General features: G+C 41.3%; 2 protein-coding genes across 9 annotated transcripts in view; one reads left to right on the top strand and one right to left on the bottom strand.

Annotated features, from left to right (window-relative positions):
* Nucleotides 1-3536, top strand: part of gulp1a (GULP PTB domain containing engulfment adaptor 1a) — a 124553-nt gene extending 121017 nt beyond the window's left edge. For all 8 annotated transcript variants that reach the window (XM_050049604.1, XM_050049610.1, XM_050049606.1 and 5 more), the window contains one exon: nucleotides 3257-3536. In XM_050049604.1, coding sequence (XP_049905561.1) covers nucleotides 3257-3328 — 72 coding nt within the window. In that variant the 3' untranslated portion in view covers nucleotides 3329-3536. The remainder of the gene's footprint in view (nucleotides 1-3256) is intronic.
* A 4054-nt stretch (nucleotides 3537-7590) lies between these two features.
* Nucleotides 7591-15631, bottom strand: part of col5a2a (collagen, type V, alpha 2a) — a 47556-nt gene continuing 39515 nt past the window's right edge. The window contains exons 43-54 of the mRNA XM_050049572.1: nucleotides 15090-15197; nucleotides 14813-14920; nucleotides 14664-14717; nucleotides 14476-14583; nucleotides 14165-14218; nucleotides 13873-13980; nucleotides 11557-11610; nucleotides 11268-11375; nucleotides 10692-11001; nucleotides 10177-10358; nucleotides 9715-9957; nucleotides 7591-8819 (exon numbers count right to left, since the gene is read on the bottom strand). Coding sequence (XP_049905529.1) covers nucleotides 8673-8819; nucleotides 9715-9957; nucleotides 10177-10358; nucleotides 10692-11001; nucleotides 11268-11375; nucleotides 11557-11610; nucleotides 13873-13980; nucleotides 14165-14218; nucleotides 14476-14583; nucleotides 14664-14717; nucleotides 14813-14920; nucleotides 15090-15197 — 1584 coding nt within the window. The 3' untranslated portion in view covers nucleotides 7591-8672. The remainder of the gene's footprint in view (nucleotides 8820-9714; nucleotides 9958-10176; nucleotides 10359-10691; nucleotides 11002-11267; nucleotides 11376-11556; nucleotides 11611-13872; nucleotides 13981-14164; nucleotides 14219-14475; nucleotides 14584-14663; nucleotides 14718-14812; nucleotides 14921-15089; nucleotides 15198-15631) is intronic.

Below are 15631 nucleotides of genomic sequence, written 5' to 3' on the forward strand. Positions count from 1 at the left end.
AGCCATTGCAAGGGGGGCAGGAAAAACATAGGAAGGAACTTAAATTGAATAACCTAAATCATCCTGTCAGAACAAACAAAGAGTTCACCAGCAAGACTTTCAGGGCTTTCTATTTGGACACACAAAAATATGCAGCATTGAGCAAATTCATCAAAATTAAAGTCAAGAAAGTACACCGAATGTTTTCTCCTTGCTCTCAGGTTCTCTAAGAGTGTAAGCTTTCTGTCTTCTGGCAGCTTGGGCTTCATTAGCTCAAAGGAAACTAACATAATAAGGCAGGAAGGCAAGTCACGTTTTTATACCTCCATATCAGTGATAGTTGTGGACAGAGGCATTATGTGTTTGGGCTGTCCGTACTCCCATATGTACGTATGTTCGTACTTACATCAGTCCCATTCTCGTTAGTGCAATATCTCAAAGCTTTGATGGAATTTCTTCAAATTAGGCACAAACGTCCACTTGGATTTTGCAATATACTTAGATTTTGGTGGTCAAAGGTCAAAGTCACTGTGACCTTGCATCTGTGTTATTCTTGTGAATGTGATATCTCAAGAATCTTAAGGGCATGTCTTAAAATTTGGCGCAAACATCCACTTGGACTCAAGGATGAACTGATTCAGTTTTGGTAGTCAAAGATCACTGTGTCCTCACAAAACATGTTTTTTTGACCATAACTCAAGAATTCGCACACTAATTATGACAATTTTTTACACAATTGTCTAATAGATCAAAATGATGAAGTAATGACATTTTATATCCAAAAGGTCAAAGGTCAACTTCACTGTGACACCGTGATTTCTACAAAAACACTTTTCTGGCCATTATTCAGCATCATAACTCAGGACTCAGTCACAGACATGGATGTAAACTTTAACTGCAACTTGACTGACTCGTTAGCCGAGGGATATGACCACAAGGCTGTAATTCCAGTTGATAATATTATTTTTATGAAGTAACTTTAAACTGGACACACTTTGTTACGCTGTAAAACATTATAAATGAGTCCAACTGAAAAACAAGAGTCGCATGCTGCCTTCAAAAGTTAACTGAGTTACACTAAAGTTGTTTTTTTAAAGTAAAATTAGTTGTTTAATAAGCACCTGTTCAGTCACACTAATACAGTACGGTCAGTTCTGTTTTCCATTTACATTTTCTCCATTTTAAGAGTCATTTTTCACTGGACATAAAGACTTTATAGCTTTGGCTGCTGCTGTTGGAGCCACTTTGTACCAGAGTTCATCCAAAGGCAACATGTGTGTACTCTCAGTAACTTTGTGAAATCATATATAAGGATAAAGACTGGATCTAGCCCCCATCATGGTTTGCATTGTTTACATCATTATGAGAAGAAACTTAACTCAGCAAGTTTTCATCATGTCTGTTTTCTTCAAACTACACAGATAAAGCATGGCTGAAGAGTTTTAACTCCTCTTTAGAAACTCCATCTCACAAAGTCAGAGGTGTACAAGCTTTTTTTGAATAGGGGCCAGATTAGATAATGTGAAAATACCTAGGGGCCAGCTGCTTCTCGCATCATATGGGTTATTGGAAAAAATCACACACAAATGGGACAAACACAACTGTCTCATCTCTCAGTGAAAAAAAGTATTCAACTTTCCACCGCTCCTAAAAGCAGCAGCCCTTGCTGACAACTTAACGCTTCTTTGCTGTGGCCATGTCTGCTACCTAGCAGGAAGTGTCTATGGTTTGGTAATCATACCTTTGCTTGTTTACTGAGTGTTTATGAAAACACATTAGTTCCACCTGCGTAGCTCCCACTTTGTGCATGTCAACAAACTGTATGACAGTCCTGCCAGCGTGAGGTGAATGAAGAAAAGCCACAAAGTGAACTATAATCAGCTCTGGGGCCACGATTGGCCCCGCGCCAGCCTTTGGACATGCCTGAGTTAAGTGATCAGTACCTTCATTTAACTCATCATTTGAAGTCACATGATGTCATGTTCTAAAACAGCCTGAAAAAAAACCCCATTTAAGTTGACTTAAATTAAAAGAACTTACATGAAGTTATTAATAAAAGATTGATTGATTCCTTTCTACAATGTGCTAATATCACAGTATGGTTATGGTTGAAAACAGTTAACCTGGTTTACTGTGGTGTTGGGGAGTGTGCCATTTTTGTGCTTGTAAAGTTTAGATGAGATGAATTTTGAGAGCCACTGCGCAAATTGAGTTGGCATGAAATCAGAAAAGTACATTACAAATACAGTTTATGCCACATTGACAGCAGGCAGTCATTCTGTGTGTGAAGGTTTTGGATAACAGTATGACTGGAAAATAATGATTTATGGAACTAAAGGTCAGCTGCAACTTCTGTTTATCTGTTTGCAAAAAAATCTGCTTTACGTTTTAGCAGGGTGTTGCCAGTAGGAGGCGGTATTGCACTGACACTTCAGTTTTGTTTAACCTTTTCTTTCCATTTCTACCTCTTTCTGAATGCATCGCCTTTCCACTTGTAGCGTCAGAGATGGTTGGTACTCCTTGCTCTGCTTCTGTGCTGTGCCTGTGGTTGTGTCTTGCATGCTTTGGAGGATGCTGCATGCTCTCACACACTGTGTGATTTAATTTACCTCTTCCACCTTCCCTGAAATGTTCATCGTTCTCTCCATAGAGATTCAGTTTATTGTGCTCGGGCCCCATCGTCTTTAATTAGCACTTTGTTTCCTCAGCTCTCTTGCTCTGTAGTTAATGAGCTGCTCTTGTCTCAGACTGTGGCTTATTAATTACTGCCAGCAAACACGTTTTATCATCCAAGATGTTGATTTTCTGCCAATAATTGCTCGGGAGTGTGCTATAGATTTTGGAACAGATGTCATGTTTTATATAGAATAATGCATTGATATAAAGAGCACATTAAAACAGTTACAAGTATATTTTACCATTTTCAGTTTGCAAAGTTTAAAAAAAAGCTTTTGACTTTTTCCTGTGATTAAAAAAAAGTGTTTCACCACTGCTGCTCCCATTGGCTGCATGCCTTTTTGTTTCTGCTTGAGTTTATGGTCTTGTACATAACGCATGGCCAAGCATGACGGAACAACAGTGCTGTAATCTCTGTTTTGTTTAGCATTTCATTTTCTTCCACCCTCTGAGGTTTATTAACTTGTCTCCCATTGGCCCTAATCTAAACATGACTCCAACCTCCTGTTTGTTGACTAAATTGGGACATGTAATCTCACAGAGAGCGTGTCGGCGTCCGTGGTCACTGAGCGTCACAGCTGTTCTCTGGCTTGTCTTCCAGGAGGGGTTCAAAATGGGACTAACCTTAGAGGGCACCGTCTTCTCTCTGGACCCGCTCGACAGCCGCTGCTGATGCCAAGAAGATGCTCTTTGTTGCGTACTTTTAACTCGTTTGTATGAAGAAGTGCCAAAATCCACTGCTAGGGTTGAGTCAAGATGTCACAGTTTTCATCTTGAGGTTTATATGCATTTGCATTTAGATTGGTTTTTCGATATTTCAAGGTAAACTCAGATCCATTATAGAAAAGAACTATTTTTGTAAAAAAAAAAAAAAAAAGAGAGTACTTTTGCTTGCACAGGCAATGAGAGATGTAAATATCGGAATATGTCCAATGGTACACTCTGTGGCAGAATTTTCATATGAGACCGTTTGTGTGTATGCACCATTTGAATTCTGTATTGTTAACACATTCCTGTTTGTATGCCAAACACAAGCTGGCAAAGAAATTAAATGGAATCTGTATCGTTAATGCAAACTACCAGCTTGCCCGTAACATCACATAGCTTACTTTACACACCATTAAATCACACATTATGTAGCTAATAATCCAGTCTGATATTTTTTTGGCTTACTGACCTTTCCATCTTTTGTTTTGGACATGAATTGTTTTTGTTTATTTTTTGTTTGCATTTCATAAGTATGAGTTGCCGTTTCAGTATTAACTTGTCATATTTTACTTTTTCATCTTTTTAATCTCTTTTCTTGCACCAGAAGGCACTTTTTTGGACAGCCTCTGTCCATATACAGTAACTCTTCCATTATTTTACTTTTGGTTGCATTGACTTTGCTGTTACAGATATTAAAGAAAATCTTACTGGAAAAACAAATGCTGCTCACTGATTCTATCATTTAATGTTATTTGTATGACTTTATTTAGATGTTGTGTATTTTTGTGTTTTAAATGTTTTCCTTCCATTCAAACATTTTGCCAGCATGGTGATGTGGTCGATCCGTCCACCACTTTGGCCAAGATTGAGATATCTAAAAGGAGCAGTGTGTGCTATGGATTTAGTGGCATCTGGTGATAAGGCTGCAGACTGCAACCAACTGAGCCCCCTCCCCTCACCCCTCCCTTTCCAGGCCTGTGGAGGGATCTATGGTGGCCTTCAGGGAATGGAAAATGTGAAAAGCCCCATCTGGAGTCAGTGTTTGTTTTGTCTGTTGTGGGCTACTGTAGAAAAACGTCGGTTCAGCATGGCGGGCTCCGTGCAAGAGGACCCTTTCTCTATGTAGATATGAAGGGCTCATTCTCTGCTAACAAAAACAACAATATGTTTCAGGTGATTATACACTAATGTAAACATAGTCATGAATATTATGTTCCATTACTACCGATAGATCCCCATCAATCCTACACACTGTACCTTTACGACGCACGAAATTCATAGTTCCCAGATGATGAACCCAACTTGAAGTTGGTGATCCCATTATTTTTCCTCTGGCACCACCAGCAGGTCAGAGCTTTCCTTCTGTAAAATAGATGCCATGAGGATGATACATTTATCTTGACAACTATTGGATGCATTGCTATGGAATTTAACATTTATGTCTGTTCCCCACAAGATGAATTGTCATATCCCCTGACTTGCCATGGACAGGTCGAATATTTTCTGTGTCCCCTGTGAATGACTAAATATGTGCAAAACTAATGACAGTCCCATCAGTATCAGTTCTACTTTGTGTTTGCAGATAAATTACAAAATGTTAGCATGCTAACATGCTTAATTAAGATGATGACCATCGTAAACATCACTATTAATGAAATTTCTGTGCTCCAATACCTTTTGTTAAGTGCTCATTAGCAAATGTTTACAAGCTATCAATAAACTAAGATGGCTACGTGGGCAAATGTTACCTAACAAACAACATGTTAGCATGCTGACATTATGATTAGTTCAAAGCATTGCTGTAAGCACAACCTCACAATGCTAGTACCCCTTTTCGACAGTCATGTGCTGGCTTGGCTTGGTTTGTTTTGGGCCGTCAGCCCAGCACGACAGGGATTTGCATTTCCATTACAACAGGGCTACCTGCTTGACGGTGTGTCTTTAACTGTCTTGAGTGATGACTTTAAAAGTAGTTGGCTGATCCATGGCTAAACCTTTATTATGAGGCAGCAAAATAAGGAAATGTTGAGTTTTCAAGGAGCAACTTCTTGGAACTTCTAATATGGCTGAAAGTGAACATGACAGTGAAATGAAGCAGATATCTAAAGTAAAAACAGGACGCAGGGGAGAAACTAAACTCCAAACTACAGAAGCCCCTTTTACACTGCCAGATTTTTGGCGAATGTTGGGCCTTTTGCTGGCAAGCTGCGAGCGTTTAGACACACAGAGCCGGATTGGCGAGTTGATCCGAGGTGCCCAATTTTCTGCCTCGTAGGGTAGTCATATTGGCGAAACCGTTTTAATTTAAAAAGACCAAGGCGGCCTTCCGCCACGGGAGGGGCTGATGATGACTTGTGGGAGGAGCTGTTGATGTGCGACCCCCTGGCGGTGGATAAACAGGAAACAGCTGATAGCAGGAATTAGCGAGCAGCTAGTAGCAAACTGTAAAGATGAGCAACTGGGGAGACAAGGAATTGCACGCCCTGCTTACCCTCGCAAACGAAGAGGCCATTAACCATTAGATGACAGGGATGGTGAAGAACGGGCCGATTTACGAGAGAATCGCCGAAAGACTGACCAGCTGCGGCTTCCCTCCCACGTCACTGTTTACGTCACATGCTGAGCTACATGTTTTGTTACTTGCCCACGCCCCCATTGCCCCGAAAAGGGCGCATTTTGTATAAACAAAAGTAGGTTGGCGCATTTTGCCGCACTCCCCAATTGTGTTTTTATACTGCCAATGCTGAAAGAAAACTGAATGGGCTTTCCTGCAAATTTGCACAATTCCTATCCAAAAGGGGCTAGAGATTTAGTCAGAACCTGCAACTACTGAGAGCTGAACACACAGAGACTACTACAAACGTCTTTGTCTCTGGTCTCCTGCACTGACAGAGGTGAGTTGCAACACACACAGCTTGATTGAGGGGGAGAAGCAGGGCTGTCAGAGGTTGGCTGTGGTCAGTGAAGTGTCACCGCTAACCGCTTGAGGGCAGGCAGCCCAACAGTTGGACTTTCTCTGGAGAAGTTCCATCTCTGGCACGGCTTGGCGTGGCACGGTTTGTCTAAATTGATGATGGAAGGGCAAATCAGCGCAGTGAAAAGTCACAGTGGAAAAGGTCCATAGCATGTTTATCAAGCAGCACCTCCAGGGCTAAAAAAAATAAAACAAAGCTGACGTGGAAGTGCCATAATCTGCAGTTCCTCTAATGGCCACTTGAGGTTGCCTTAAAGAGCAAGTCAATCCCCATAGACCCCCATGTTAAAATACCCAACTTTACAGCAGAATTACACGTTTACAGCCTGGTACAAAAACAGTTTTGGTCTCTATAGCTAATTTCAACATTTTTTTATAACTTACCTGTTTACATTTTATCAAGGATTAAAGTTAGGCATAATTAAGGGGGTGTCTGTCTGGAGTCAGATGCACCCCTTGCTCCTCCACAGCTCCACCCTCTCGTCCAAACACAGTCCAATTCTGGCTCCAAAAATCCAAGATGGCGACGACCAAAAAGATAAACTCAAGGCTTCAAACTAGGAGTCCCCAAACCAGTGAGTGATGTCTACATCCATTATTTTATACAGTCTGATGGCTATAGATTTGGAGTCTTGCTGTAGATACTTGTGTGACTTGCAATAGTGAGTAAGTCTCAGGAGCAGTTCCCTCTGCCGTTGTCCTACTTCTTCATTTACATCTGTGTTCATTTTGTGGTCCAACATCACATTTTACCTTCATCTCTATTTTTCAGGTTTTTCGCCTCAGGATTTCACAGCCCCTCGAGGCTGAAACGATTCTGTAATGATACAAAGTTTTTAAAGGACCAAATGAACTCTTCTAAAACAAGAACAGGCAGAGAGAAGTATTTTCAATATTTATTTTCAAAGATGAAATGCATCTGCTTCCAGTGTGGAAAGCCCCTTCCTCCTCATCCTCCTCCTCCACCTCCTCCTCGTTCTCTTCCTCTCTGCCGCTGGGGTGTTAGCAGGCAGTCTAGCCTCGCAAAAGTTACAAATCTCTAATAAATATACTCAAATACGAACCAAATGGTCACAATAGAATTACTTGAAGGCACATTCATGAAAAATTAAAACAAACAGCTTACATTAGAAACAACTGTGAACATTATGTTAAATACATTGTTTAACTACAGAGTTTGTCTAAAAATGAGCTTGTGTGCAAAATGACAAACGTAGAGGACCTAACTATACCTGAATTAATATGACAGGAGCTTGGGGGGATAAACAAGCAGTTTGTTTAATTTGTTGCATAGCAAGAAATACAAAGCAAACAGGCACTCACAGCCACCTTATTCTATAAAACTGATAATAAAAAGGATTTCAAGAGCATATAAAGTCCAGGATACTGAAAAGGGGGAACTGACATGCATAAAAAATAGAATATTCTGTGCTACCGTTTACGATATTGAAACTGAAGGGAAAATAAAAATGTTACAAATCACCACACACCACTCACACGACACCTCATTCGTCTCTCCGTCGTTGACAGAAAGATCTTTATTGGTACCCCCACACCCTGCCCTGTACCACGCAGCCGGGAGAAGTGCACAAGGATCACACTACTTACAAAACAGCACCTGTGAAAAAAAGATTTACATGTATTGTCATCGTTTCTCAGTTTCGGTGACGAGGTAGCTAACACTGAGGAATCGACAGTCTTAATGTGTCTTTTAATGTTCTACGTGGTCAGTACAGAGTTTCAAATAACTGGATACAGACATTTGTTCATCAAAACTGTCTTGAGAAAATACCTGCGCCTGTGAATGCATCACAAGCTGTATTTGTTTCCTCAATAGCACCACAATGTTGTTGTATATGCACACAATTTAAACAAAAAATGAATAGACAAATCTGTATAAAATAGTAGTGGAGGGACATTTGACGTAGCTTCAGTGGGATTTTTCTGGGCCTATTAACAGCAGTTACAATTACCATTTTAAAGCTTTCATATTCATAAATCTTTGGCAATGTTTTCTGAAATAAAATTAGAGGGTAATATCTTTGGATCAAACTACACAATAGTGGGCCTCAGATCATCATCACGTTTGGAGTCAAACACACAAGAAGACAGAGGAATGATTCTGATTTTTAGCAATTTTCTTTTTAAAGCAAATTCCAAACATTCATTCTAACTTACAAATCTTCGATGTCTTGAACTGGGTCGAAAGGCACAATAAATATCTTGCCACAGGGCCAGAATAGTCCTCAGTACTCGTATGTACAACGTGGCTGATCGTGTCAGCTGTCAGTTCAATAGTCTCAGGATTCTCCTCGACGCTTCCCTGTTGATGATTTTACAAGAAGCACACTGGCCCGATGTCGATGCCGAACTCTTGATCTGCGCCACCAATGTCCACAGGGGCCATATCCACAATAGGAAGTCTTGCTGTTTTCTGTGTCCTGTACTCAAACACTGTCTTGCCCCAGTTGCCATTTGCTTGCTGTAAAAGATTGACAAAAAGAAGTTCAGTGATTAACTTAATAGTTCTCTATAGTGAAAAGCTAAACTGTATTTTAAAGCTCAGGAGCAGCTCAGTGCTGCCATACTGTATTTATTTCATCTGTGCAAATAAGTTTGAACTTTGTTTTCTATTTTTCTTATTGTCCATAAATAACATAAAAGACCCAAACCGACCATTAATGAATCCAACTAACAAGTACTGCCTATGTAGCAGCAATCTGATGTATCTCATTCCTCTGTGCCACAGAGCTCCGCTGCTGTCCAAAAACTATTAAAAACACATCATTGAGACACACTGTGGCGCTGGATGACATTTTCCATCGTTATCATGAACACAAACACACTGTAGTTTGTTTTGACTCAATGCCACATACACCATCATGTCGCCAAAATGCTCACTGGAGCACCAAATGTGTAATAATCTATGACTGTAAAGAGTCCCCCGCAAATGCACTATTTAATACTGCTTACAGATTCTTAGCTTCAATTTTCAGCCACTAGGGGGCAGCACAACAATGTAAAAAAATAATAATAAAAAAATGCAAGTACAACATTTAGTCTTATTAAAGCTCTGTTTTTGGTCTCCACCCACTCTTGGGGGAAATATCCGGCTCTGTAGCTGCTGAATGCTGCAACTTGTTCCCAGCTGGTCACTAAATCTGTCTTTCTGCCCTCTGGTATTTATCAGATCTTTTGCTAAGAACAGCGAACTGCTGTGACTGGATACAATGCTAATGAGAACAATGAGAGTGAACCAAAACAGTTACTAAACTGGGGAGGAACAAACCGATGAAGAGATGCAACGTTTGCTTTACAGTGTCCTTTGCTAGAGTTCACGTTGACTAAACAGCCACTGTTGAAATGTGTGAACTTACTGAGCAGGTGTCCTCCACCACTGTGTATCTGAAGCGGTTGTTTCCCTCTGCTTTGAGCTCCAGATCATTGGAGCCCTTGAGGATGACAGCTTTCTTAAAGTTGCCCGCCTTCTCGTCCTTGTAGCCCACAGAGTTCTTGCAGTGGTAGGTGATGGTCTGAGATGCTTCTTTGGAGAGCAGGCGGATGAATGTCATCTGAACTGTGACGGAGTTTATCGGCTGATCCTTGTTGCCATACGTGAACTAGAGAAAGAAATACAGTGATCAATACAGAGCCTCACAGAAATCCACCAGTAAGCCGAGTTGAACTAATAAAAATTACAACATGAGTTTCACTGGTTGTTGCCCCCAAACATGGTTGATTGATGTTTTTTTTTTTTTACAATTTTTTTTCCTATAAAGTCTTCCCTGTACAAAGCCCTGCTTCCCTCTCTCTCCCATCATCAAAATGTAACTGCTCACATGTGTTCCACTGTTGATGTCAGCTCCGAACCAAACAGGTTTGTTCCTGGAAGAGCTCCACCACACTTTACGAGGTATGCTGGATGGGTTGGCAGAGATGCAGGTCTCTCCGGTGTCCATGTTGCAGTGCACTTTGATGGCATCCTCCACACTGCCTTGGTTTGGATCCACCCAGTACTCACCTACGCAACAGAATGAGCAGGAATTATGGACATGTGGCTTTTGACCACATTGCTGATTTATTCTACAGCTGCAAAGACTGTGATGGTAAAATAAGTCAGCTGTATTGCAAACAAGCAGGTTTAGAGGCATCATGTCCCGACAGTATTTCTACATTTATCATGTTAAAGTCAAAACAACACTGAAGAGTGTAATAAACTAGAAGACAAAGGACTGTATTTCAGTTCTGTTTTGTACATAGTAAGTGTAGAATATAGATTTCCTGTCACTTATTACCTTAGTGTAAAATCTTCCCAAACACTCCTCTCACTCAGTGACTTTTCACTGACACTCACCACTCTTCTTCATTGGGTAGCATCTCTTAAGGTCATCGCAGGTCCTGGCAGGATGCTTCCTGCTACCGTCAGGGCTCTTCATGCTATCGATCTGGCTGCTGAGGGCCTTCAGGGTGGCCTGAACGCCGGGGTCCACAGGCACTATGGTGGAGGAGTTGCTGTTGGGCAGAGCCTCATCCTCACTGAACTCAGGAGGAGGAGGGGGGCCGGAGTCATAATCCAGAGGGCCGTCAAAGAGGTCATCCACAGCAGCCATGGGAGGTCCTGGGGGACCAGGGGGGCCTGGGGGTCCAGGTTCTCCTGGAGGGCCCTGTGGATTTAGGAGTAGTAGAATGTTTTATTTAGAATCATATATATAGTCTTTATTTACTGCTCAGAACTCCGTACACACAATAATAAGACTCTTATTATTCCCTACCTACTGAACATCTGTTGAAAAGATGTTCAACACTTTAATGACAGTCTGATCCTACCTAACAGCTGACTCTACAACTGGCTGCTTATAAACTACATTTGCTGCAATCTCTTTACAAGTTCAACTAACTTACAACTCAACTCTGTATAATGAGTAAATACCTCTGGTCCAATTTCTCCACTGATTCCACGAGTTCCAGGAGGTCCCATCGGCCCAGGCTGTCCAATGTATCCTTCCTTTCCAGGAGGCCCAATAGGTCCAGGAGGCCCCTGAATCATATTCATATTAAACACTGTTAGTCTTTAGTCTTAAAATAAGGAGTCTGATTCAAATATGACAGCTGGAATAAAACTGAAATATATATTCTGTTTGCTCCATGTCGAACTTGTTATATTATCACAGAAAAAGCAGTATGACAAAGGAAAAAGCAGATGGAAGTGTAGCATTTACCCTCGGTCCACTTGGTCCAACAATTCCTGGAGCTCCCTGCTCACCTGTTGTACCCTAAAGGAAAGAGGTCAATATTCATTAGTCTCTTCATGCATAGAATTTACACACATTAGATTTAAAAGTTTACCTAGATATCACACAATGCACAGGTGGACCTGCACATGATGACTATGACCCGTTGGATGATACTCAAGCAGGAGAAGTCCCAAGTTTGTAACAGCACCATACAAAAGGAGAGTACTCTGAATCTAAATACAACAAAATCTGTTTTCTGCTTATATTACTATTCAAGATCATACAGTGTATAATATAGTTTTTGTACATTCTGATGCATTTGAGAAACAAAAGGTTCAGTTTTGGAAACAGGTGAACACCCATGTTGTAGTTTGCAGAAAATGTATGCTTCAGAAAAGTGTGTTTAAAACTCTTCAGGCAATCAACAATATTATGACCAGTTTTCTAAGTCAGGTTCTGCACCAATAAGGATTTTAAGTGCTGGTGGGGCCATTCGCGTTCTTGCATCAGCTACTGTAGTTAGCACGCCCTCCACAATGAACCGTACAGTATCGGAATAACACCAATTTTTAATGTGAAACTGCTTTACTTAGTGTTTTTACTGGTTTAAATCACTGGGTCCATTTGTTCTGGAGTGGAAGAGACCTCTGCCAATAATTCGGCTACTGGTAAAAACCTCCTGAACATCTGAGTCTTAAGTTAATAGAGAAAAAGGTAAGCACATATTAGCAGACGCTGGTCTGGCAAGCCGAGCAGCATAGGAGAAACACTGATTTGTAACGTGAAACTGCTTTATTCAGTGTTTTGCCACTTGTAAACACCCCAGGTCTGAGACCTCTGAGGATAATTTAGCTCCAAGTAAAAACCTCCTGAACAATGAACACTCAGTATGTTTACACGCAGCTTGAGAAAATCGAATTATTGGCTTAGTCTGACTGAAACCGGACATTTCAATGCATGTAAAGAGCTTAATCCGACTGAAATTGGACTGTCTGTAGCTCGACTAACACACCTAGATTATTCGATTGAAAATCGAACTATTGCTGCATGTATCCACTTAGACTGACTGGAGTCGGACTCTGTGTTCTGCGCGTGCACCACTTTTTCTTTCGTGGGCTCTCACCCGGAAGAAGAAGGAGATGACGTAGCAGCAGTGCAGTAACTCCTGGAAAAACAAACAAACACCATGGCGACCGAGAAGTAGAGGACGCACTTCTGGGCGGATGAGGAAACTACATTCATGCTCCGACAGCTAAAGGAGCTAAACATTTTGAAGTTTATGGATGGTAGGAAAACGCGAAACGTGGATTTATTTTAAAAAGTTTCTGAACAAGAGCTGGAACTAGTTCAATACGCACTATATTAAAAATGAAAAGGCGGAGTCAGACGTACTTGGTCAGAAATTAGATTTTCTCTTCTGCATTCATACTGAGACAAGACGAGAAGTCCGACTTGACTGATTAGCCGAGCTATGAGCTTAGCTCGACTACTGCGTGCATGTAAACGTATTGACTGAAGGAATGCTAACTGGGAGTTCATGCTTGGCACATTGGAAAAGTTTCAGCTTGTTGCAAACTGCAATCCTCACCGCTAGATACCACTGAATCCTACACACTGCTCCTTTAACTTTGAGTTTAATTGTTATTTAGTCCGGAATATTTTATTTTAAACAAAAATACTTAGGGTTTAAATTCAGGGGCTAATTTAAGGGGACTTTAAAAATGAGAAATGACTCCAAACAGCAAATAAAAAAATAAATAAACTCACCCCCTGCAGTCATTTATGATGACAAAACAAAACAATAGGCAGTCTGTTTACTGCTCTATCAATTGTCTGACATTTATATTAGGCTTTAGATTGCTATCCACATCACACCTGCTTTAACATTCTCCATGGTCAAACACCTCAGATCAAAACACTTTGATAAATCCAACCCTGGGATGACTGCAGTCATGTCCTCAGTCAGACATGAGATTTGTGCTTCTAAACTGTCTTTACTGTCAGTACTATAAAAAAGAAAGGGTGACTATGTTGAAGGTTTTGGAGCCTCTCCTGAACTGCAGTGTCAACAGAGGACTCTCAGGTGGAATCACCCAGTGCCTGCACTTGTGTTGGAAGCTCTGGAAGCCATTAAAAGTTAGCTGAATGCATTTGAACTTTTAATCACTGCCCCACCACATTTGTGTTTTAGAACACAGATGGCAAAAGTCAATGTGAACAGTGGAGAGAAAGTGTGCACACAAGGTGGGTGATGAGTACAGAGAAGAATCCACAGTGAGGTGTGTCAGGATTTTAACTTACTGGAGGTCCAGGAAGACCCTGCAAACCAGTAAAGCCTCGATGTCCCTTCTGCCCTCTCTCTCCGTGATCTCCCAGGTCACCCTTATCTCCTCTTGGTCCTTGGGGTCCCTGAATTAGAAAGATTTAACACGTTTCACAAAGATTGTTTTGAACTGGGGACATTTTCATGGTGTTTCTGGGCTTATATCAGCTGTCATGTTCATGTAAATTTATCATTTACAAAAATCTACAATGCATCTAGCACATGTTAATGTACTGTATAAGGACAAGATGTTCTTAGTTTGACACTCACCACTAATCCTCTCTTTCCAGCCGAGCCAGGTGGACCAACAGGTCCTCTTGAGCCCTGCAAATGAGTCAAATCATTAGGAGTCCCTCAGGGAACGCAGCCCTCTGCCAGCACTGAAAAACTCTTGCTTGCTTATTATATCCAAACACATCATTCCTATCACTTAGTATGAAGTTCATACACGTTCCAACGTGCCCTCAGGGCTTACATCAGATCCACCCCCAGAATGTAATCATGTGTAAATCTGTTATCACAGGCTTGTTTCCTGATGAACTGACAGACATCCTAACACACAGATTCTAGGAGACACTTACAGCCTCTCCTCTCCTTCCAGCATCACCCGGTGCACCAACAGGACCTGGAGTGCCAGGATGTCCCAGAGGACCAATCAAACCTTCTGGACCAGGATCTCCTCTGTCTCCCTGGAAAGTAACACATGTCAGTCACTATGCGATATGTAAAACAACACACAGGGTATATTTTCAATCTCTTTGTCTCTTACTCTTTGTCCAAGAAGGCCATCTTTGCCTGGGGGGCCGTCAGATCCTGCAGGGCCCTGAGGACCAGACAGGAAACATTAGGGCAACTGTTAACATGACGGACACACTTTGTGACGGACATCATTTGAGAACCACAACAAGTTGTACTCACATCAGGACCAGGATCACCACGAGGTCCGTTAGCACCAGGGACACCAACTGGACCTGGGGGGCCTTTATCGCCAGCTGATCCTGTGGATCCCTGTTTTCCTGGTGGACCCTAAAAAAAAGAAAAGGGGCAACTCACAGTGTAGCACTAAAAGGACCATTCCACACACCAGATGAAGCACTGAAATATGACATACTAAATAAAGTAGAAGTTACAGGATTAATATGATTCACGTTTAAACTATGGCATGAAGAAAAACACGCATGTGCAGAATACAGACCGCAGGTCCTGGAAGGCCTGGCATGCCGCGCTCTCCTCTCTGACCAGGAAGTCCAACAATGCCTCTCTGTCCTGTAGTTCCAGCTGGGCCTGGAGGACCATCAGGACCCTGGAGCACATAACACCCCACAGAAAATTTAGATGAAACACTGGCAGAGGTCCCTGTGTATCCAAACTTGATGTAATATGTGTGTTTGACAATAGCACCACACAAGCCAAGAAGCTCACAGCTTATTTCAAACCAATTTGTTTTTAAGAGGAGTCAATAAACCCCAGTTATGAGGCACCTACAAATTAAAAGTGTGCTGGGAACAATAAAAAGCAATATAAGTTTAACTGAAGCACTTTCTCCTTGTTTTCATTAAAACTTTTATACAGCTACAAAGTAATGTGTGGGTTTGATCATTTCAAATACTGTTACTATAAATGACCGACTGCACTTTTACAAAAGAAGATGCAGCAGACCCTGATATTTAGAAGCAGACATATTAACAATTGATTGAAACTGCCAGTTAAAATGCAATATCATAACAATGACATCAG

This window comes from Epinephelus moara, chromosome 7 (genome assembly GCF_006386435.1).
Source record: "Epinephelus moara isolate mb chromosome 7, YSFRI_EMoa_1.0, whole genome shotgun sequence".
NCBI classification, from domain to species: domain Eukaryota; kingdom Metazoa; phylum Chordata; class Actinopteri; order Perciformes; family Serranidae; genus Epinephelus; species Epinephelus moara.